This window comes from Chinchilla lanigera, unplaced genomic scaffold (genome assembly GCF_000276665.1).
Source record: "Chinchilla lanigera isolate Chin_1 unplaced genomic scaffold, ChiLan1.0 scaffold00024, whole genome shotgun sequence".
Lineage (NCBI taxonomy): Eukaryota > Metazoa > Chordata > Mammalia > Rodentia > Chinchillidae > Chinchilla > Chinchilla lanigera.
Genome location: NW_004955425.1, coordinates 27,534,119 through 27,559,663, shown reverse-complemented (window position 1 = coordinate 27,559,663; position 25,545 = coordinate 27,534,119). Strand labels below are relative to the sequence as shown.

General features: G+C 33.5%; 1 protein-coding gene across 1 annotated transcript in view; it reads left to right on the top strand.

The window, feature by feature from the left end:
• Fcho2 (FCH domain only 2) overlaps positions 1–25,545 on the top strand; it is a gene marked incomplete at its 5' end in the record, with an annotated part of 126,339 nt that overhangs the window by 73,320 nt on the left and 27,474 nt on the right. The window contains 8 exons of the mRNA XM_005386078.2: positions 1,149–1,221; positions 4,499–4,523; positions 11,044–11,101; positions 11,369–11,544; positions 16,472–16,483; positions 16,839–16,863; positions 18,386–18,428; positions 20,013–20,104. Coding sequence (XP_005386135.2) covers positions 1,149–1,221; positions 4,499–4,523; positions 11,044–11,101; positions 11,369–11,544; positions 16,472–16,483; positions 16,839–16,863; positions 18,386–18,428; positions 20,013–20,104 — 504 coding nt within the window. The remainder of the gene's footprint in view (positions 1–1,148; positions 1,222–4,498; positions 4,524–11,043; positions 11,102–11,368; positions 11,545–16,471; positions 16,484–16,838; positions 16,864–18,385; positions 18,429–20,012; positions 20,105–25,545) is intronic.

Below are 25,545 nucleotides of genomic sequence, written 5' to 3'. Positions count from 1 at the left end.
TAACTTATCAGTAGGCCCGAAGCCTAGACTTCTTGCACTCAGTAGCTATTTGACTAGGAGCAGTAATTAGTTGTCTGAGCTTAACTTTTCATTCTAAAGTAAGGGTAATAAAAAAAATGTGCATTGTGGTGGCACATCCCTATAATCCTAGCACTTGGGCAGGCTGAGGCAGGAGAATTGCAAGTTTAAGCTCAGCTTGGACAATTTAGCAATTCAGACCCTGTCTCGAAAAAAGACTGGAAACCCAGCTTGGTGGGAAGTCCAGGCCTGGATGCAGTCCCAAGTACTGCCATAAAAAAAAAAAAAAGTAGTTGATTTTTAAAATATCACAGTATTGTGTATGAATATGTAGTTTAGGGCATTAGTTTTTCATGATAGCAAGGTCATTACTCAGTGACACCTGGATTCTTGTTCTTGCTGAGTTAGAGAACAAATACAACGACTTTGAATTTTATCATATATAAATAGGATGGTTAATGAAAGTGACTCAAGATTTCTTACTGCTCACTTCTCAAAGAAGCTAATAAAGTTTTAGCATTAGATTCCACAATTACTAAAGTGACCTTCAAGCATAACTTACTATGTAAGAAGAGAAAGAACACAAATGATTTTCCTTCTCAGGATCCATTTCTAACATTATACTAGGTATAACATGCAAATGCAAAGAATGCCATGTTGCAGATGCTCATGTTGTATTTCTAATAGGTCAGCTGGGTTGTCTTTTTAAACAGTTTAAATTTTGTGACCCTTGTGACCCCCTTGTTTTTTGTGACAAGAAACATAATTTGACCTACATATATAACAAAATCTAATATATAATGAGTGATGTACTTCCTTTGAAGATTTAGAAGCTCTCCATACACTGCTTTTGCCTAAGGTGACTTAGGAAAGAAAAAAGAAATTCATTAAGTGAATGTTCTATAATCTTTTGGTGAATAATAGATTATACTGTGTTATAATAACATAAATCTTTGCTACTAGGATTGTGATTTAAAAATTAGAGTTAGAGCTTGATACTTCCATTTCTTTTTATCCAAATCTAGCATCAACCATTATGAGCAAACCATTTCTAAATACAAGTATTCCTAAGTGTAATATATTCATGAGGAACAATTATATTTTTGTAACAATATATATTTATTTTAAAGGTGTAAAACCAAGGAAAAGGAAGACTTTTGCTTTACCAGGAATAATCAAAAAGGAAAAGGATGCAGAATCTGTGTAAGCATTTTAAATATTGTCAACATTATTTTTAATGTTACAAATGATTAAGAACAAAACTGTTACTTTGAATTAAATAAAAAGCCATTTGGAAATAATTCAAAGTTTAAAAACTTTAAAGAGAAGAGCAAACTAAACTGTATCAGTCTTATTAGCTAAGAGAACACCTTTACTCATCTGTTGTAAGAAAATCTTTCTAGACTATTCTTTGTTTCCCAACACTGGGATTGAAGTCAGGACCTTTGCAACAAGCTACATCCCCAGCCTTTGTTTGTCTGTTTGGTTGTTTATTTATTTAGAGACAAGATCTTACTAAGTTGCCCAGGTTGGGATCAGATGTGCCATTCTCTGGTCTCAGTCTTCCAGAATGCTGGATTTACAGGTGTGCACCATCACATCTGGTTCAATTCTTGAAATACCTGGAGTATTAAAATAAATACACCTATGGCATCCAGGGCCTACCTCAAACCAATTAAATCAGATTCCCTGGGTGTGAAACCTCAACATTTTTGTTCTATTCTGTTTCAAGCATACTATGTGATTCCTAATATATGCCCATGATTGGGAAATGTTAAGCTCTGATTAATCAGTGACAAACTCAGAGCAAAAGAAGCTTTTTCACCACAATTTTATTAATAAGTTTTAGATTGAAAATCTTAAGTGATCAAAATCTTAAGTGATTTGTTCATCTAGTAACAGTGTTTGAACATTAGTTTAAAATCCCTACTTTAGCATAATTAGTAGAACTCTTAAGGTTTGATATTTTGATGAACGCTCATATATTCCAACATGAGAAGAAAATGTGCTCTGAGCATGCTTGCCTCCTACCTATATTCTTGTTATCTGAGTTTCTCAAAGAGTTTTTTTTTTTTTCCTTTTTGTCTCCTCTCTACCAAAGTGGTATTTGGTTAGCAAAGTAAGACTAATTGCAAAGTGATCTACTATATCTGTGGGTATCATCTTTTCTGCAGATGTCTTTCTTAAGCATTTCTGAAGTGATACTTTGCTAAAAGAACATGATCTAATTTCTTTTTATAATACTGGAAATACATATTGAAGTCCAACCAGTTCATTTGTAAGTAAATTTTTAAAATGTATCCCATTTAACCAAGTATGGTAGCACATGCTTGTAATACTACCACGTGGTAGGCTGAAGCAGAAGGATTGCTGTGAGTTCAAGGCTAGCTTTGGCTATACAGTGAGTTCAAGGCCAGCCTGAACAACGTGCGAGAACCTGTCAAAAAAAAAAGTAGCCAATTTATTATTATTTTAAAATTTTTTTAGTATTGGGGATTTACCTCCACTGCCTCCTATTCCTTTTGAGACAGGATCTTGCTAAGCTGCCTAGGCTAACATTGAACTTGTGAACCTCCTGCCTCAGCCTTCCAAGTAGTGGAATATTTTTTGCCAAAGAGACTACAAGAGTCAAAAGCCAACACTTAAATCATTCATTACACATCATGATCTTCTTTCAAATTTTTTATCAGGAAAAATGTTAGAATTCACTTCGCTTGAAATTCCAGTGGTTCTTGTCATGCCTTATCAGATTCTGGAGACTTTTAAGGTGCCGACAGCTGTGGAACATGGGTTCTGCTCAGACCTTGTTCTTCCTGGGGCTTAATGTTTGCAGGTCACTGTGAAGACAAACTGATGAAAGGGGTGCTTTACCACATAACCAGAGTATATGCCTTAAAGCCACAGGCTTTTAAACAAACAAAAAAAAAGATGCATGCAGTGTGTAAACTGTTTTTTTAGTGGGGAGCTACTAGGGATTGAGAGATTGAACCCATGACCTTTGTAGTGAGCTATATCCCCAGCCCTTCAAAAACATTTTACTAAGTTTCCAGGATAGGCTTGAATTTGAGATTTTCCTGCCTTAGCTTCCTAGATTATTGGGGTTAGAAACATGTGCCACTATGCCTGATTAAACTGTCTTTTTTAAAAAGGAGAAAGTACAGAAGTTCTAACATATTGATCAATTTGATTTTCTAGGATTTAATTTATTGTTGTGCTATTCTTGGAATATTTCCCCAAAGCCAACACAGGTTTTTCTCCCATATATAGTATTCCCCATCTACCAGTAAGGAAGTTGTATTTTGAAATTAGCAATTTTAAAGTGATTCCCTCCCCTGCTTTTTCGGGAGACAGTGTTTGCTGTGAGGAGGGTCTCAAATTCCTGGGCTCAAGCAATCTCCCTGCTCCAGCCTCCTGAGAAGCTGAGATTTTAAGCGTGTGCCACTGTGCTTGGCTTTTTAAAAGTGATTTTTAAGTGTATATAAAGATAAGTGGGGTTTACATTTATCTTGTGTCTCCGATACTTTAGTTTGGATTAAGAGCAGTGTAGTCATCTTGGTTTTTCATTTTTAAATCTGTCTTCCTTTATCAAAACAATTCATAGGTTTTTCTGTTTTGTGCTTTGTCTTTGGGCAGATAGAGATTATCTGTTTGTACGGGATTCTGATATTCTGTGTATTAATTGTTTCACGTCAGAGATCCAAATACCTTTTAGATCTGCACTCTTAATTTTTGTGAGTTTTAGAGTGTATAACCTTATTCCTGTGACCTCAGAGGACTTAATTTTATGTGTTTTGTTCTTTGTGTTTTAGTTTTACATTTAAAATATAGTTTTCACTAGCTTCTGTGCAAACTCAGTATTTGTTTTATCAGTCAAATGATAGAATATCAGTTCTCAGCTACATTTTCTATTAAACTAGAAAGTTACCTCAACTGGAAGTCTACTTATTGATTAGGAGAAAACTAGTTTTGAGTTATAAAAAGTAGCTAGCTGAAACTGAAATGTCTTAAAATTTTTTATTTAAAAAATTTATGTATCAATTAGTATAAATTTATCCACTGTTACTGGATAAATTTTTTAGACTATTTGTCATTTTAAATATAGCTTTTGTTCTTTAAAGCCAAGCTTTCTTCTTTAAGGGAATCTTATTAAAATAAACTTTTTTTACTTAAAAAGTAAAAAGCCACTGGAAAGTCTTAGAGAACTGACAAGTTCCTTGATAAGATGTACAAGTACTATATTTATGGAAGAGAAGTAATTTTGAAAATAGTTTTTAGAAAACTTGAAAGCTGTTTGTGTTTTGTTTTATCAAGTATTATGGATTATGATTTGGTATATTCTAATCTTTGTGATTTGATTCTTCTAAATAATTACAGAGTTTAAATAAAAGTGTACTTAAATAGCAAGGTAGATACTGTAAAGGTGGTATAATTAGCAGTTTTAATACTCAGATGTTTCTGATAATTTCTTTGTTTTTTATAGGGAATGTCCTGATGCAGATTCACTTGTAAGTAGAGTTAACTTTGATATAGTCAATTTAAATTTTATCTGTTAACCAGTTGTTAAAAGAAAAATGCTGTTATTTTAAATTCACTATGAAAATTGTTTTGAAAGTATACTTTGGTTTTACATTGTCAGGTGCTCCCCAGTTAACTAGTATTTCTAACTGCTTTTGGAGAGATGACATTTTGCTTTTAAAATTAGAGTGGGGCCATATCACCATACTCTTTCTTAGAAAAAAAAATGTCAGATAACAAATCTACATACTTTATTTTAAAGTGTCATACTTTTACTATTTTAGCCTTAGCTCTATTAAAATTCAGCCCTATTTATTCATGCATTTGAGTTTTAATTAAGAGGTTCTCATTTTAGAAATAGTGGCAAGAATGGCCACTATTTTTGTGTGTTTTAAAGAAGGCTTGTTCATTCGTCTTGGTTAAATTATTTTTTTATGTATAATTAAAGATACCAAATGGAGCTCCTGGGGAGAGATGCAGCTGAGGAGTAGACTTATCAGATGCTGTAAATAATGTGTAGACAGCATATTTTTCCAGCTGTTCTGTTCATAAGACACTGCTTGTATTTAAGTGTAATAATTTCAGATACTCTTCTTACTGTTTTTGCTTGCATAACAGTTTGCTTTGGCATAAAATCATTTTACCTTTTGCAGTATAGTGGTATACCAAAATAAAGAACTAAAAATATTTTGTGAAACATTTTGTTTTATGTAAGTTAGGCTACACTAGTGGGGGTTTTTGTTGTTGTTGTTGTTTGTTTGTTTGGTTGGTTTTTTTTCTGGTACTGGGAATTGAACTCACGACCTCACGCTTGCCAGGCAGGCGCTGTGCCGCTGGGCTAAATCCCCAGCCCAGTGTTTTTGTTTTATATTTCAGCTGTTTTCTTTTTTGTGGGGAGGGGAGGAAGGGTACTGGGATTGAATCTGGGGAGCACTGAGCTACAACTCCAGCTCTTTTTTATTTCATTTTGAGACAGGCTCTCACAAAGTACCCAGATTAAGTATAGATAAAGTACTAAGTAGAACACTGAATGAAGTTCTTTATTCCCTGATGTTTTACATGTTTTCTTCTATGTATGCTTTCTTAAAACATTTTTAATTCTTTCAGTTTATTGTTGCTGTTCCACAGTGATCAATTTTTATGCAGTTTTGAACTGTAGGCTGTACGTATCTGAATAGAAAAGGGTTAAACACAATACAGCATTTTCTTATATACACATGAGAAAACATACATCATGAAAGGACATAGTAAAATACACCATGTAATTTTTTGGAGGGAGTGGTTTGGGACAGGGTCTCACTACGTGGTCCAGGCTGGCCTTGAACTCACTGTGTAGCTCAGTCTGGCCTCAAAGTCACACCAGTCCTCCTGCCTCAGCCTCATGAGTGCTGGGATTATGGGTATGTATCACCCACCATGTAATTTCAATAAATTGTTATTAAACAAAAAAGGTTTTGACTCACCAAAGCCAAACTTTGCAAGACATCTAACAAAGGACTGGTTACTTTCATTAAAATGTTTTTTATACAAATGAGTACAAAAATGCCTAATAGTAAAAAGAATTAAAAAGTTTTCATAAAAAGAAATAAAAATGGTAAATAACTATAATAAATACTACTTAAAACTGATGCAAATTGAAATGAAACTACTGTACGTTCAGTCATATGGTAAAAATTTTTGATATACTCACAGTTTTGGTAGTAATGTAAATCAGGACAATGTTTTGTAGATAATTTGGCAGTATCACCTCAAGTAAGAAATACATACTGTTTTTGACTGTAATCCCTTGCTAGACGCTTACAGTTATGGCTGTGTTCACAATACATTGTATCTCTACAGTATCTACACACATATACACTCTTGGTCAAGATATATATGTAAAGGAAAGGGGAAAGACACCAAAAGCATCCATCAAAATGAGAACTCGTTAAATTTTTAAATATTCACTTGATGGGACAATAATCAGATGTTATAATTAGGTTATAATTAGGTTGATCTGTTTGCTGAACTTACTAATTAAAAGGAGATACCGATTTTTAAAAGTCCTGTTTTAAATATAAATATGCATGCATGTGTGTGTGTGTGTGTGTGTGTTTTTAACAAATGGTTAATCGTGGTTACCTTTGGACAGACAGATTATAGTGGTGGATAGCAGGGAAAGGAGACTTACTTTTTTGTCTCCCTTTATTTCTGGCCAGTTATTATTTATTAGCTAGTTATGGCCTTAATTATTTTTAGAAATATCAGTATGTTCTGTTAGTAGAGAAACTATTGTTCATTTCCTTATTTTATCTTATTTTTTAAAGGTCTGTGCACTTAAAAATACTCATTGGAGGGGTGACATCTTGTGAAGGTTGCCCTTTTTTGTCAGTGTCTCCCAATTTCAGATTATGAAACATTTCACTGACTCTTGAGCTCCCTTACAGTAATTTTGTTTGTTTGTTTGTTTTGTTTTTTGTTTTTTTCTGGTACTGGCAATGGAACTCGCTACCTTGCGCTTGCCAGGCAGGCGCTGTGCCGCTGAGCTAAATCCCCAGCCCTTATAGTAATTTTTTAAAAATCACCACCACAACTGCTTTTGACAATTGATAGGTGAAGTTGTCTATCCTGTTCTTCATACCACTTTTGGTTCATGTCGGCAGTGTGGGCTATATACAAGATCAAGTGTAAGAATAATGATATAAGGGCTGGGGATTTAGCTCAGTGGCACAGCGCCTGCCTGGCAAGTGGAAGGTCGTGAGTTTGATTCCCAGTACCAGAAAAAAAAAACCCCAAAAAAGGATAATGATATATACAAGGTCGTATGGAAGATGTTTCTAGTACCAAGTTTCTGTGAATAGTTCTAGCATGAAAAAGTACATTTAGAATCATTGCTGTAAAAATACTTTATTTGGAAATAATTATAGATTAACAAAAGGTTGCAAAGATAGTATAGGACAATACCATGTATGTGTCATTCCTTTCTCCTGGTGTGACATCTTGCAAAACTAGTTTCACAACTAGGATATTGACACAATTCAGTCAAAACAACATTCTCATTATGAGAAGGATCCCTTGTGTTGGTGACTTTTTTATCTAGAAATTTTCCTTTCTCCACCTCTCTTCAGCCTTTGGCCACCAGTCATCTTTTCTCCGTTTCTGTGATTCTGTCAAACTGAACAACATTATAATGGGAATTGTATAATACCATTTTGGGGTTTCCTTTTTTCACTTCACAGTGTTCTGTCAGTATTCATCTAGGGTGTTGTATTCAGTAGTACATAGAGTTCTTTTTTTTGTTGCTGAATAGTAGTCTATGTAATGGGTATACAGGAGTTTAACCATTCACTTACTAAGGATATTTTAGTCGTTTCCAGTTTTGGGCTGTTAGAAGTAAAGTTGCTATAAATATAGGTTTTTATGTGGACATTGTCTGTGCCCTGGTAATTTTCTTTTTGAACCTACTTTAAATACTAAAATAGCTACTTCTGCCTGTTTATTACTGTTAATGTATATTTTTCTATCCTTCATCTTTCAGCCTACCTATATCATCATATTTGAAGTAATTTTTTTATACACAGTTTATAGTTGGATCGTATTTTTTATTCATTCTACCAGCCTCAATATTTATTACTTTGATCAATTTTAGTTGTTAATAATTGTGATTTTATTTTATAAAATACAATTATATTTTTATTTTTTAATCAGCACAGTAATCATACATATGCATGGTATATAGTGTGACATCTCACACTTGTATATAATGTAATGATCAGATAACAGTAACTGACATATTCATCACCTTAAAATAATTTCTTTAGCTTCACCATATAAGTGAGGACGTGTATTAATTGGTGTTTCTGTGCTTGACTTATTTCACTTAAACATGTCTCTAAGTTTGTCCACATTATTAGAAGTGACAGGAGTTCATTCCCTTTGTGTAGCTGAATAATACTCCACTACATTTTCTTTATCCTTTTATCTGTTGATGGACACCAAGGCTGCTGCTATAAATAATACTACAATAAACATCAGAGCCCAACTACCTGGCCATTCTAACTGGGATGAAATGATAATTCATTGTGATTTTGATTTGCATTTCTTTGATATTTACTGATGTTAAGCAGCTTTTCTTACACTTGCTGACTGTTTTATTTTTGCTTCTTTGCTGTTGAGTTGTTAAAGCCCCTTACATATTCTGGATATGAATCTCTTTTTGGGTAAATAGTTTATAAATATTTTCTCCCATTCTGTAGGTTGTCTCTCAGTGTTGTTGATTGTTTCTTTTATTTTGCAGAAGCTTTTTAGTTGATGTGTTTGGACCACTTGTATTTAATGATGTCAGCGTTTAAGTTTACCATTTTATTTTACTTTTCTCTTTTCCTCCACACCTTAACATTTTATTTCATTTTCTTGCCTTCCTATAGGTTGAACCTTTTTAGACTTCCACTTTTATTTATTTATAGAGTTTTTGGGCTCTACTTTGTAGAGCCCTTCCTGTGGTTGTTCTAAGTCAGCCGCCAGTACCTTCAGATAGTTGTTTATGTAGTTTGAGCAGATACTATAATTATAATCTGTAAATGAGCCCAAACACAGCTTAGTCAACTTCATAGAAAGCAGGTTGGTATCATTTTTAATTATTACATTGTACTATATAGTCCATTGTAAGCAAATTTAAAGTAGTGTCAGTTATCACATTCCAGATAGAACCTCCAGGAGACTAAATACAGTAGTCACTTCTGACTTAAGGGGGATATATTCTAAGATTCCTCTTGTGAGGATTCACATGTATGTATGTTCTTTTGTATACATATATACATATATGTGATAGTTTAATGAATTAGGCACATTAAGAGATTAACAATAATAAGAAAAGTTAAACAGATATACTGTAATAAAAATCACTTCAAGTTTAGGAGTTTTTGATTTCTGGAATTTTCAATTTAATATTTTCAGACTGTAGCTAGCCACAGGTAATTGAAATTGTGGAAAGCAAACTGAATTGAATGGCAGAAGGACTATTGTACCCCGTGTTTTTGTAGGCCGCTTGGAATAGGAATAAAGTATTTCAGTATAACTTTATTCTGATTTCTAATTAATCCACACTTGACTGCAATACCCTGACGTTCTGAGGCAGTGATATTTTTTTAGGCATTTATTTAGAAATAATTTCCAATTTATAAAAATAAAAGCGTAAAATAATACAAAGAATAATTGCATCCTCCTTGTAACTTACATGTACTTTAATATTTTTGTCCTGTATATATGTGTGTTTTTATGTATGTGTATAACTTTTTCCTATTTCTTTTTGTGTGTGTGCTTTTTGAGAGAGGGTCTCCCTATGTAGTTCAGGCAGGCCTTGAGCTCACTATGTAGTACGGGCTGGTCTCAAACTTAGGGCAATTCTCTTGCCTCAGCCTTCTGAGTGCTGGGACTACAGACATGCACCACTCTGCCCATTCCTATCTGTTTTAGTTGAAGATACTACATTACAGCATTTTTATCCCCAAGTATTTACATGTATATTTTAAAAAAAATCCAGGAATATTCCCTTATTAACCACAAAAGCATACTCAGAAGTGTCTCTTTTTCCTATATTTTTCTACTGCATTTTCCTCTCTTTTTAGATGAACAACTTCATTGTGTTTAGATTATTCTTCCAGTGGTTTTATTTTTCATGAAGTTAAGCAGATATATATCCTTACTCTCTCTCTCTCTCTTTCCCTCCCTCTTTCTCTCTCCCTTCCTCTCTTCCTCTGCCCCATATATATGTATCACATATATCCTAAAATGTCATCACAATACCACTCCTTAGTATTTTCAGATAACCGTTCTGTGTTTATACTGGTCATTATCTCTAGTTCTATTTATTGAAGAGACTTAGTGGTTTGTTTAGTAGCTTACTTTAGTCAGGAGTTTGCTGATTGCATTCCCATAAGGTGTTATGTTTTACATCTGCATGTTAGGGAAAATGGTATTTGAATCTAGAGACTTGATCTGATTCAGTTTCAAGTTTTACTTATTTATCTTTTTAATAAAGTCTTCTTTAAGGAGGCCCATGGTGACTCTTCATGACATATGGGCAGATATTGATGCATTGTCATAAGTAGCTCCCCCAGACTTAAAACTGCTTTAAAGGGACACTGTCCCTTTTATTTCCATATAGTTTCTTGTAGCTTCAAGAGTATTTACCTTAATACTTTTTAAAATCACATATTCTCTGATTCACTGAGAAACTATAGATTTTGAGCACTCTGAATTGGTCTTCATCTTGGCAGTTTTTTGCCCTGACACTATGATCGTGTTTATCCTGTTCCATTTTGCAGGTTTTTCTTCAGACAAAACATGGAATGTGATTTGAAGCTAATTGACTAGAAAGATACAATTTTTCCGCAGTGCTAAGAATTTTAACATATTGGTACTTGATAAATGATTTGATTCTTAAGTAGTAATTAAGGTTGTTTTGCTGATCTATAATAGTTTTGTATATTGGAGTTGTCATTACAGTAATTTTTTTTCTTTTTCCCATAGAACATTCCTGATGTGGATGAAGAAGGATATAGTATTAAACCAGAAGCAAATCAGAATGATATCCTTTCGTTGTGTGTGTATGCTTAGGGATTGTGTTGACATATAAGAAGATAGTTAACACAATAATGTGTTACTTAAAACTTCTTCAAATTTTAATTGGCTATAGTAAAATGTGACTTTTTCATTGGACAAGATTTTATTAATAAAAGTGGTTTTATTTATTACTGTTTTACCTTTAAAGGTTTTGTTCCTTTTTATAAATGTGTAGAAAATTGGTTATATACTAAGGTAATAAGACAACTAAATTCTTTAACTAATGACTCACATACCAAAGAGAACCATTTCTACTCATCTAGTGATTCTGACTCTGAAGATGAAGAACCAAAGAAGATTCGGATAGAAATCAAGCCTGTGCTTCCAAATAATTCACATCACACAATGGCTTCTTTGGATGAGTTAAAAGTATCTATAGGAAATATAACACTCTCTCCAGCAATATCTGTAAGTAAGAACATGAACAAATTTATGCTTTTTATTTATGTCCCCTACATACAGCTGATTACTTTCAAGATGAATAAGAAGTAAAAATGTATATAAAATCTGTTTTCTTTTTTATTCATGCATGTGTGTAGTGTGTAGTGGTTACATTCATTTTGGGAAATAGGTACATGTACATCCTAATTCCTTTTATTCCCCTTCCCTTCCCTTTTCCTTCCATCTCAAGATTCCTCTCCCTGTTTACCAAAGATCTGTCTCTTTATTTCCTGTTATCTCTCTTTTCTTTTGCTAGTTTGTGTGTCTCATTTACTTCACTTAACATTATGGTTTTGAGGTGCATCCATTTTCCTACAGATGACTCAGATTTGTCCTCTGTGGTAGAGTAGTACTCCATTATGTATAAATACGTTGTCTTTATCCATTCATCTGTTGATGGATGTGTATGCTGCTTCTAAGTTTTACCTACTAGGAGTTGTACTGCTATAAACAGGAATGGATGAATCACTGTATTATAATGTCGTTAATTTTTTGTAGAAGATACTTAGAAGGGGAATAGATAAGTTGAATGGAATTTCTGTTTTAGTTTTTTGAGGATTCTTCATTGTGATTTTCATAGTGGTTGTACTAGTTTACATTTCCACCAACAATGTAGCAGGGCGCCTTTTTTCCCCTGCAGTCTTGCCATTATTTGTTATTGTTTGATTTCTTGATGATGTCCATTCTTTCTGGATTAAGATGAAATCTCAGTGTTGTTTTAATTTGCATTTCTCTGACCAGAGATGTTAGACATATTTTCATGTATTTGTTGGCCATTTCTACCACTTCTGAGAAGTATCTGTTCATTTCAAGTGCCCATTTTGATTGGATTTATTATTCTGGAAGATCAAATTCTTTTGAGTTCTTTATAAACTCTAGGTATTAGTCTTCTGTCCAAGGAATAGCTGGCAGAATTTTTTCACATTGTGTTGGTTGTCTCTTCTCTTAGGTTGGTTGTTTCCTTTGCTATGTAGAGGTTCTTTGATTTGGTATAATCTCATTTATTTCCTATGTAATTGGGATTCTATTTAGAAAGTCCTTATCTATGCCTGTGTCTTTAAGGGTTTTACCTGTTTTATCTTCCAGCAAATTGTTTATGTTTTAATATCTAGATCTTTGATCCATGTTGATTTTATTTTTGTGCATGGCAGTAGATATGGGTCTAGATTCAGTGTTTTACATGAGTATAACCAGTTTTCCCACCACCATTTTTAAAAAATGCTACCATTCTTCCAGTGTATGCTTTTGGCCCCTTGGTCAAAATAGAGATGACTGAATGTCCTCCCATGGGTTATTTCTGTGTCTTCTTTTCTTTTGATCTGTGTGTCTTGTTTTTGTGTTTGTACCATGCTGTTCTTAACACCATAGCTTTGTAATGTAGATTGAAATCTGGGATTGTAATGCCTTCTGCCTTGTGTTTGTTGCCCAGGATTGCTTTTACTATTCTGGATCTCTTCTGGTTTCATGTACATTTTCTCTAGTTTTGTGAAGAATGCTATTGGCATTTGGATTGGGATTGTACTAAATCTGTATTGTCAATATTTTGACAAAATTAGTTCTACCCATCTAGGAACATATAGTTCTATTTTATGAAGTCATCTCCATCTCCTCTTTTTGACTACTGTACTTTTTGTTATAGAGGTCTTTCACTTCTTCAGGTAGGTTAATTCCTAAATACTTAATTTTTTATGTTATTGTGAGTGATACTGTTTTCCTAATTTCTTTCTCAGAAGAAAGAAATGGTATACATGAGAATGCAGTTCTTTTGCATTTATTTAAGTAAGCTTTTATGGGCTAGTATGTGGTCTGTTTTGGAGAAAGTTCCATGTGCTGATGAGAAGAATGTATTCTGTTGTGGTAGAGTAGAACACTGTCTATTAAATCCATTTGTTTGATGGTATGGTTCAGCTCTGATATTTAATCTTTGTTGATTTTTTTTGTTTAGTTGATTTGTTTGTGAAAGTGGTATATTGAGGTCTTCTGTTATGCTTCTGTTGGTGTTTATTTGATCTTTTATGCCCAGTAGTGTTTGTTTTATGTAGTGGGACACACTGGTATTCAGTGCATATATAGTTATAATTGTTATGTTTTCCTTTTGAATTGTTCCTTAAACTAATATGTAGTGACCTTCTTTACCCCTTTTGATCAGTTATAGATGGAAGTCCACTTCGAGAAAAATTGTAACTGTACTTGTTTTGGGGATCCTGATGCGTGGAATATTGTTCTCCATCCTTTGATTTTTAGTGTATGGATTTCTCCTTGGAGTATGTGGGTCTCTTTGATGCGGCAAAGTTATATTTTACTTTTTGATCCAGTCATCCAGACTGTCTTTTAGTTTGAGGAGTTGAGGCCATTTACATTAGAGTAATTCTTGAAAGATATTGCCTTATTTTTGTCATTGCACTATTTTTCTGTTTATTCTTTTATTTCTCCTTTTTGTTTACTCATCCTGCTTGTTGTACTCATCAATCAGACTTTGAGGCATTTTTGGCTTTGTTATTGCTGAGATATTCTTGAGAGTTTCTTAGAGTGCTGTTTCAGTGTTTATAGATTTCTTAAGGTATCCTTTGTCATGGAATGTCCTTATTTTTCTGTAAGTTTTGAAAGATAGTTTTGTAGTCTGGGTTGAAAATTTTTTTTTCATAAGGCTTGAGACAGTTTACGCCAAGCTCTTCTGGCCTTTAATATTTGTGTTGAAAAGTCTGTTGTAATCTTAACATGTTGTTTTACTTTTCTAAGTGATTTTTCCTTTTCTCTGACAGCTTTTAAGATACTTTCCTTGTGTTGGACTTTAGGGTTTTGACTATGACGTGGGGAGTTTTCTTCTTCCTTCGTAATTATTTGGGGTTCTGTATTCCTTTCTTACCTTTATGCTGAGTTCTTTACCCAAACTTGGAAAGCTTTTTTTGTCGCTCTTCTTTAAATACCTTGATTAGTCTGTTTGTTAATTCTCTTATCTTTTGTTGTTATCTTTGAACTTTCCAGGTTTCTTTTTTGATCATTTTGTATAGTTCAAGCATTTGGTGATTGATTGCCTCTCCATCGGTGCCTCTTGCTTCTGTTTTGGGGAGTTGGGAGTTTTTAAGAGGCATTTCATTGCCTTTTTTTAATGTTTCTTTTTTTTTCTTTGTTCTGAGGGTCAAGATCACACAAATTGAAGAGATTTTCATTGTTGGTATGAAATCTCTTTAGAGTCTGTTTTTCAATGATGTGATCTTGGCTTCATTTCTGAAATGATACTACCTACCACTTTTGAGTAGACCTAGTCACTGCTTACCTCCAGTGCTTGATTTAGAGAAGCTTACCCTTGCTGTTGCCTGCTAGGCAGCCATGATTTGCTGTACTGTTTGTTTTCCGAGACAGAGTCTTGATACATAGACAAGACTGGCCTTGAACACAAGATCCTCCTCATCAGTCACCCCTGTGCTGGAATTATAGGCATGTGCCACCATGGCTAGGTAGTTTATGTTTTTTTCTTTCCTTCGGTACCAGGAATTGAACTCAGGACCTTGAACTTGCGAGCTAGGTGCTTGTGCCGCTGAGCTATATCCCTAGCTTTAGTTTATGATTTTTATACAGGCATATTTGTTAGTTTAGCTTAGTTTGGCTTGCTGAAAGTAAGCTGAAAGGGAAAATATAGAAGATTATTTCTGGTATTTGTTGCATAAACAGTGCTGTATGTCTTGGACAGAATCTTGTGAGCTGGCAGTGTTATTCTTTTACTCATTTAATTTTTAAGGGTTATTTCCATATCTTTTGAACCTTATGTAAAAGAAAGTTTCATGAAAATGAATTTAAAAATTACATCTTTGCCTTTTATTTCTTTGCATTTGTGGGGATTGAACCCAGGGCTTTGGTGGATGCTAAGCAAGTGCTGTATCACTGAGGTTTTACCCTCCAAACTCCCCTTAGCTTTCTTACTTCTTTTGTTTTCTTTTTGTTGGTCGTACTGAGGATTGAACTCAGGGCTTTGCATGTGCTTGGCTGATGTTCTGCCACTGTGCTATATTCCCCACCCTCTTTGCTTTTTTTTTTTAGTCTGTCATTGTAAAACTTGCTTTTTGGTGAGAAATAAAACATTACTTTAATAAACTTTCCATTGATATATTTTAAATTGAAAAATACTATATTATAGGAAAAATATATCTTTCAACCACAGTTAAATATATCTGTACAGTATCATAATTCATAGTTGTTTTTCTTGATAATGGAGAATAAAGCTTTCACTATTTCATGTTATTTAATCAAATGTTATGAGGAGTCTGTGTATTTGTTTTGGGGAAAATATTTTTTCTTTCAGGTATACATACGAAAATATAACGTCAAACTACTATTTTCCCCAGGGTCCTAGGAATCAGACCCAGGCCTTGTGCTTTTTAGGCGAGCATCAAGATTAATGTCTAATTATAATGGCAGTTACTTCAAAAGTGGTGTATATATGTTGTAGTAATTGTGAACCGTTAAAAATTCTTATTTGTAAGAGCTTAAGTAATTTAAAACTTATATATAAGAAAGAACCTAGAGAATGTTGTATATGCCAAGGCATTAAGCATCTCTCTTTGGAGATTGTGGGTGGCTTTAAATTTTCTTTCAGAGCAGCAAAAATAAATTTTCTTTTTTGTACTTCTCTCTTTCCTATTTTCTAAATGAATGTGTATTAATTTCATACTTAGAAAATAATAAAAGATTTTAGTAGTTAATATTGGGATTTGAAAAGATTTTGCTGCCCAGATTGCTTAGCAAACATTTTTCACCCTAGCAGTATGTGTGTTTTAAGGTCTAGGTAACTTAGGTATGATTTAGAAGGGAAGAGAAATTACTAGAACTGGAAAATAGGATGGTTTACATTTTGTTCTGAACACTGTTTCTCTTTTTTTTTTCCATGTACTGCTAGCGACACAGTCCAGTAAGTAAAAGATTTTATATTTTTGCCTGAGTCTTTAGAAAGCAGTTGTAATGTTTGAATATTGATTTTCAAAATATTCAGTATCTAATAATCTAGGTTATTAGATTATCTTGTTATAGTGTCTTGCTGTAGGTACTCTTAGTATTTTAGCAATATTTCATTTTATATTAAATGTACATGTATTATTTTAAAATATAAAACAAAAGTACTGAAAGCTTTTCCCATACTTTATGTAACTTAAAGTTGAGCAGATATATTAAAAACAACTTAAAACTAGGCTCTCAGCATTTACATTTTACCAAATATTTTATTACCGTATTATTTGTTTAATGGTAATTTTGCATTTCTCTTTTAGGTACAGATGAATCGAAATTCCTCTAGTAAGTCTCACATTTGAATTGATTATTTTTTCTATTAAAATGTATTAGGCAATTTGTTAGCCTTAGGAGTTATAGAAATAAATGATTTTTTCCATCATTACTAATGTTACCAGTCAGCTAGAAGGGTATTTTCCTTAAACATAGAGCAACATATGGATATTATTTCTTAGAGCACTAACAGGCATGGCAAAATTTAATAAATAGCTCTAAAAGTATTCAGAAATTAACAAAGCTAAATGTTAAGATGGTATTTAATAAATATCTGACCAAGAATGTTAAAATATTTCATTGGCATACTCTGTTGCAGGAATCAGAAAGCATTTATAAAATGATGTTTAGCTTTACCTATTTTTTAGTTACAGCACAATTGCAATTTCTATTGTATGACTTTGAAAACAGTAGCTTAATAATACAAAAAATTTTAGGATGTTAACACTTTTTGCAGAATTATGCATTAAAAGTAATAAGAGTTATTGGAAAAATAGAGTTGAAGCAGCCAGCTCAAAAGCTATGCAAATTTGTGAACAGAATACCTGAGAAAATATATATCAATCTTAATTGAAATTAAAACACAGTTTAAAAGATCAATTCATAATAAATATCAAATATAAGATGTTTTTATTAAAAAGAAGTATGAATGTTAGCTTGATGATGGGAGTTTTAGGGAAAATGAGGTCTTCTTAAAATGAGACTTTTGAATTATGAAGATGAGGGAGAATACAGAGAAATGGATAATAGTACAATAAGCATTCTGAGGCAGCACAAACAGCCAAATGGAAAAATATAGTGTGAATAGGTATTTATTTCTTGGAGATGCATAATGTTAGGTGCAGGGCAAGTTGCTTATACCCCAGCATGACTTTTACATTACTAATGCTATTCCTGTTTCTCACTTGTTTTTTAAATGAGAAGCTTCACAAATGCAATCATTAGTAAAACAGACAGTTGTTCCAGGTTGCTATACAAATTTTAATTTTCCAAAATAGGATTTCCTTCAAGAGCTAATCATAACTTTTGGCCAATGTAATAAGTATTAATAGAAAGCTTTTGTAAATAAGGAGGGGAGAAGGAGGTTGAGGGGAGGGGAATGGGAATGGGGAAGAAAGAAGCAAAACTAATAAATACAAAGATTCTTTAATGTAAAGAAAATTCTTAGAACTTGAAAATGTTTTTATGGTTCATCAGTTAAAATTCTTGAGCAGAATTTGTGTATGTATGTAGATGTTTTCTTCTGTTTTTGAAAGTTACAACCTTTATTTTTCTCCTTTAAACAATAATTTTATTTTAATGAATAGTGTACTTTAGTTGATAATGAGTAGTTTCTTACCAGAGTTATTGGAAGAAATCAAAATTCAGCAGAAATTCAGCTATGTACTTTCTCCTTGTTTATATTAAAATTATTACTTCCAAAATTTTTGAATTGTTCACAGCATTGGGATATGTATGTAGTTTACCTGTTTTGCTAAAATGTTGTATTTCTCAGATTATGAATTTTCTGATAATATTTTAATTTTTTAATTAGGTGAAGAGTTAACAAAATCAAAACCATCTGCTACACCCAATGAGTAAGTTCCACTTTTAAAAATAGACTATATTTTCAAATGATTTTAGGTTCAGAGCAAAACTAATGGAAGATACAGAGGTGTCCCATATTTTTTCAGCCTTCCCATCATAATCCCTCACCAGAGCAGTACATTTGTTACAGGTGATGCATCTGCACTTAGACACCTCATAATTACTCAGTCTCAGTGTACCTCAGGGTTCAATCTTGACGTTGTATGTTCTGAGTTTTGATAAATACGTAGTGACATGTATCCACCATTGTAGCATCATACAGAATATTTTAACATCTTCTGTTCTCTGTTTATCTCATTCTTGTTGTCACATTTAGATTTTTGGTATCCTGCTGTTGTCCTTTCTTCTGAGAGTTTTCTAGAGAATTACCTTTCTGCAGTTTCAGTGCTATTAAAGTGTTAATCATCCTGTTCTCTAAATTATGAAAAGTTATGTTGGAGTTTTTAGGTATTTTTCACTTAATAATATTTTTACAGTTTTTTTTTTTTAAACTGCATTTGCTTGTGGTGGCCTCAGTGCTGCTAAATAAATGATGATATAATCTAAGTTTATACAAGTCTGTGTTTCAGCTAGTTGTTGTCAGGGAAGTTTTCTTGTTTCATCCCTTAATTTTGCCTGTAACTTTATAAAATATTTCATGAGCTCCAAAATGGGAATGGATGTCAAGATGAAAAGACAGAGAGGGCCAAGTGACATGTTGCCAGGTCTTCTTAAAATGAATAAAAAGTATTAAGCTAATGTTGCATGAGTCTGTATTTTTCTACTTGTAAGAATATTTTAAGTTCATGTTTCTTAATGAGTAAAATGTGGACTTAATTGAATTGTTTTGCAAGATAACTTGTTTAGCATTTAAAATTTTTTTTTTTTAAGAATTTTTATGCAGTCACAGTATTAGGCTTTCTCATATAATGTATAGTGTGCATAGGTATGCGTTCAGATACTAGATAGGTACTTTTAGATTACCGTAACATTTTTACTATAGTGGGCCGGCTTTCTACTTAAGATTTCTTAAGATATTTTAAAATTTAATGGCAGTTTTAATATATTAAAATACTCAAACCATAGTTCTGTACTTCAAAGGACTTCTACAAATTCCTTTGCTCTTTGTATCCATCTTTGAAAAAAGTGTGGCTTTGTAAAATCTTAATGGATTTCATATCACTTCAATTTTCTGTCTGAGACTGGGTACTAGATATGAATCAGCTGAGCTGATACTATCTTAGAATCAGTTTAGCTGTCTGTTTTGGACTGTTCATTTTAGACCCTTTGTGCCGCTTTCCTTCATTTGTAAAGCTAAAACCATCATTTCCATTTTGACAGCACCTCAATGTTGTTAGACTCCAACCAGGTATGACCTAGGGAATAATTCCCTGTTCTGCCCTGCCAACATCATATGATGTTATTTTAGGTTCTGCTAAGTCTATTAAGTTACTTACATAAACCATTGGCAGTGTATCCAGCCTTTTAATTGTGTATACTAAGCTGTTAGAATTCTGTGAAATAAAAATAGGTGACTAGATTTTCTACTAATAAAATGTTCTTTTGTTAAAATTATTTTTTTAATGGCATGATAGAAAAGGGACCAGTGACTTACTTGCGTGGGATCCCCTATTTGGACCAGCGCTTGATCCATCATCTTCAGCTTCACTAACTTCATCATCATCAGGTAAATACATATATATTTTTTAACTTGAGGGATATAGTAGGGTTTTTTTCCTAATTGATGTATTTAGCCTTTGTATATTGTATTTAATGATATAAAACTTTTTTTTAACTTGTCCTCTGATCATATTGGCAGATACAAATAACTTTATCCTGGCTTTGTTAGCTTGAAGACCCCTTGGCTTAAATAATAAAAAGACATCAAATACCAAGAGGGTTTAAAATTGATGTATTTATCTCTCGTCATCATACCATATCATTACCCAAATAATCTGTTTATAGATAATTCAAATGCACAGTCAGGTAGTAAAGTAATTGGTCCTTTCTTGATGAACATTAAAGTTCTATTTTATTTTCCATTGTGTACATCAGTGGAAATAACAAATTTTGTTTACATCTCATAATACCCTTGTGATAATGATGAATATAAAATGTGTGGGTTACAAGATATGTTCATTGATACGTTTTGCTAAGCTGCTTTTTAGATAATTTTTTTTTTTTACCATTTTTTTTTTTTTTGGTACCGGGAATCAAACTCAGGACCTTATGCTTGCCAGGCAGGCACTTGTGCCACTGAGCTATATACCTGGCCTAAGCTGCTTTTTAGAAAGAATTTAACACTTGCCAAACAATATATGAAAGAATTTGATGAATGCTTTTTAGTTGTCATGTTGGCAAAAATAAGTTGTTTCTCTTTTCTTTGAAATATACAGTTCCCATAAGCCAAAAATCAAAGCAGGCATCAAAAATGCATGCAATATAAAACCGTTTTGTTCAGAACAAGAAAATCAAATCACTTTAAGTCGACTTTCTGTTCTTTCTCTGAGATTTTGAATTGCCAGGTTAAGAGGATACTGGAGTCTTAGGGTTACTTCTTAAATTTGTTGTGATCATGCTATGTCAGTCTGCTAGGAGCTACTTGTTTAATTTCGTGATGTTATTATCTTACATGAAATCCTTTTTATTGTCTTTATTTAATAGATGAAAAATGTAAGCTCAGAGATACTAAATACCTTCTCCAAGATTACATAGCTAGGAAATGAAGAGAACAAGATTCAACTTGGCTTTTCCTAATTCTAAAATCATTGTTCTGTATGTCACATTTCAGCAAATAAACAGCAACAAAAGGCTAGGCTGAAACATTTTACAATTAACAATAAAATATTTATATTTTAAAATAGGTTATTTAGAGAGTATTTTAAAAAGGAACTGTGAGCGCATTACATATGTTAATTCACAGTGTTTGGAATTTTGAAGGAAGGGTATCTGTACCTAGTATTTCAAAAATGGTCAATTGATAGCTGAACATATCCTAAAGTAATATTATGGTCTTTCTCAGCGGTATCTGTTCTTATTTAGTGTTGTAAAACTAACTTTACAAGTTTGTATGGGAAGTAATTACAGAGGTCTCTTCTGTGTTTAGTAAAAATATCAGAGTAATATTTTGCATTTAGAATAAGGAGTTCCTAAGCAGTGTATGTGTGTTAATTACTGGGGATTGAACCCAGGGTCTCATACATGCTAGGCAAGGGTTCTGCATAGCACTGAGCCACACCGCTTTACCCATTTTTCAAATTTTTTTTATTTTTTGAGGCAGTGTTGCTAATTGCCCCTGCGTAGCCATGAACTTGTGAACAGCTTGCCTCAGCCTTCCCAGTAGCTGGGATTACAGGCATGCTACCATCCCCCGACCTAAGTAGTATTTTAAAAATTTGTTAACCTCCTTTTATTAATTATTTCTTAAAAATCTTCAATGAAAAATTTTAAATTGGTATCAGGGACTTTAGTTATGTAGCAGTTTCTTCATAATTCTGCTCATTGTTTCTTGCTTTTTTTTTAGTATAATCTCTTTTTTAAAAAGTTCTTCCTTGTTACCTATCTAAACAATATTGTACTTATATTACCTTCACTTGAGGTAAAAACAATTTATCATTTGATAAATTATTAACTAGGCAATGATAAATTATTAACGTTTTGTTTTGCTGGTTCTGTTTTTAATTTATGTTTTGTTTTGTTTTTTTTTTTTTTTTTTTTTTAAGACAAGGTCTCACTGTGTAGTTCAGGCTGGCTTTGAACTCACAGCCATCCTCAAGTGCTGGGGTTACAGGTGTATGCCACTACACCTGGCCCTTTTTGTTTGTTTTTTAGAAACAAGGTCTCAGAGTATAGTTCAAGCTGTCCCTGAACTCGCCAAGTAGCCCAGCTTGGCCTTGAACTCACAGTGTTCCTCCTGCCATAGTCTCCCAAGTAGATGGGATTACAGGCGTGCACCACCGCGCCCTGCTATTGGTTGTGTTTTTAAACCTTCCTTTATGTTACGAAAAATAGCAATTATTTGTGCTTCAAAATATGTTAGTAGTACTCAAAAAAGATAATCAGGCTGAGGATGCTGAGTAGAACAGTGCTTGCCTAGCATGTGCTAGACCTTCAGTTCAGTCTGCAGTGCTCTCTCCTAATAAAGATAAGCTGAAAAGATTTAGGAAAAAAGATAATAATGGTATTCTATAATAATTATTATTAAGCTTTCACTTGAACAGAATATAATTATTGGTCAAGCTGACTGATACGGTATTGTGATTCTATTATTTTACAAACTGGCCCTGGGCTCACTTTGTAGCCCAGGCTGGTCTTGAACTCGCAAGGATCCTCCTGCCTCAGCCTCCCAAGTGCTGGGATTACAGTTGTGTGCCACCATGCCCCGCTAAGACTTCAGTGTTTTCTTTCTTTCTTTCTTTCTTTTTTTTTTTTTTTTTGGTGGTACCAGCACTTGAACTCATGACTTCATGCTTGCCAGGCAGGCGCTGTGCTGCTGAGCTACATCCGCAGCTCCTTAACTACAATTATGAAATACACATTTTGTCTCAAATTTTGTTCCACCAGTTTTTGCAATTCACGTCTCCCCCATCTTAACATCCTCTGCTCAGGTACTTGTTTTCACATTTTAGCAAGGTCCAGGTTGTGAGATTATTCCCTACTGCCCCTCGTCTCTTTCACAATCTTAATTCTGTCAGTTAATAAGGTTGAAAATGTTGCATAGAGCTTGGTTGAGTAGTTTCTGTTTCATCTTGTACCACATAGACTATAAGTAAGCACATGTTTATTTCAAACATGATGATATACCAAGATTTGCGTATGTTTTTAAATGTAATGTAACTGTTTCATACCCAACTTCCCTTTGAGAAGGGCCCTGTAGATTATTTTCTTCTCTGCCCATGGATTAATTGAGCTCTTGTGCTCTGCTAAGACCCTTTAAAATTATCTTTTAAAAATATTAAGCTCATTTTAATAATGCCAGTGCTGATTTACTTCCTATTTACTTCCTATAGGAGCTTCCTGTGACAGTTTTATTACTGGTCAGGAATTTTGTGGAGTGCCATATGTACACAAGCATTACTTTGTCATCTTGTCAAATCTTTGTAGACCTGGTTCTCACTGTTACGGCTACCTTGTTTCTCTTGAAAAATAAATAATTCTGACTTTATGTAGCTTTTGGACCTTCAATTTTATATAAACACGGACTGCATTTTTTAATATACCATAAATTTCTTATGTTTGTACTTACTTCCCTCAGTTAATACAAAGTTTGAGGATGTAGCTCAGTGGTAGAACACTTGCCAAACATGCCTGATGCCCTAGGTTCCATCCCCAGCTCTATAAAAGAATAAGTAAGATAAAAAAATTTTCTGAGTTCATGCTGTTTCATGTGTTATTTTTTGTAGTTTCAGGTAATTAAAATAACATTAACTTGAAACAAGGGAACTATGTGGCTATGTAGATACACATTGTAGTTGCCTTTGTCATTGGCTGGAGAATCTAGATTAGTCTCTCCTTTGTTCAGGTAAAGAATGACATGGCAAATGTGTTACCTTTGCGCTTAGCTAGTATCTATGAGCAGGTGCAGATTAGCTCTTACCACCTATGTTTTTATCTTTTATAGGGCATTTCCTGTTTCTTGAAACACTTCGACATTTGTAGCAGTGAGCTCCACCACCAGAAAAAAAACAAAATACACTAGAACACTTAAGAATATAATCATTGCGTACTGCAAAAATTCACTAACAAAATTTTTTAATTAAAAAAAGAATGCAAATTGTTGTACTAGTCTACTCTAGAGGCTTCTAAAAGCCATGCCTAAATGGCATACACAGATAAAATATTCATTTATAAACAGTAATGTTAGTAAGTATTGTTACTAGCTTTCCTCAAAAAGCAGATTCTGATTGTTTGAAGGAGCTAAACTTCACACTTTGACAAGGCTTTGTTTTAGTCTGTTTAAATACCATTTTTACAGGCTTCCTGATCAGTGATGAGCCTTCAGATAGAAGGGCCTCTGCTATGTTACATTGTCTCACCAGTTTGAAGTAAGAATATGTGTTGATGCTGGTTTCATTAATGAGTATGTCTTTAAAAGAGATTTATCATAACACAAGGAAATGTGCAGTCAGTGCAGTGGCCCCTAGGTTGCTGCACATTTCTTTCAGAGTACAGCTTACACTGAATGCAGTGTGAAAGGACTGGTGTTATCCAGAAGAAAGCAGCAGCCTCAGAATCTAAGTGTGATATCGTACCATTCTTAATTGTTTTCAGCAAACAACCCTAAATGGTGTTTGCATCATTTATCCCCTCATATGATACGCTTTTTGTGTTTGTTTGTTTTTTGGTTTTTTTGAGGCAGGGTCTTGCTGTCTAATCCAGGCTGGCCTCAGACTCACTAGGTAGCCCAGGTTGACTTCAAACTCATGGCGATCTTCCTGCCTCAGTCTCCTGAGTGCTGGGGTTATAAGTGTGGGCCACCACACTCAGTCTGATGCTCTGTCAATGATGCCCCACCTCCCAAAAGAAGGAACTCTTCTACATTGTTGGTAGGAATGTATACATAGTATATTAGTGTATTAGTATACACTATGGAAATCAGTATGAAGATTCTTCACAAAACTAAAACTAGAAATGATGCCCTTTCTAGGTACCATTCCCAAAGAATTAAAGGCATCATATTACAGTGATACATGCATACTCATGTTTATAGCAGCACAACTCATAATACAGTAGTTAAGTCTTGGAAGTGGTCTATATGTGTATTAACAGATGCATGGATAAAGAAAATGTGTTTATACACAACAGAGTACTAATCTGCCATGAAGAAGGGTAAATTCAAGTTATTTGTAGGAAAATGAATGCACCTTCAGATCTTAAGGTTAATTGAATTAAGTCAGACACATAAGCTTAAATATTGAATGATCTCTCTTAAATGAGAAATGCAATATAAATAAATTAAAAAGCAAAAAAAAGATAGATACTAGGAAACAGGAAGATAGGGCTTTTCCAAAAGAGAAGGGGACCAGGAGATGGAGGGAGGGGGAGAGAGGGTAGGGTAAGAGTAGGGGATGCAAAGAAGAATTCTGATGTATTCTATGTATAGCAATCCCTACAATGAATATAATCATG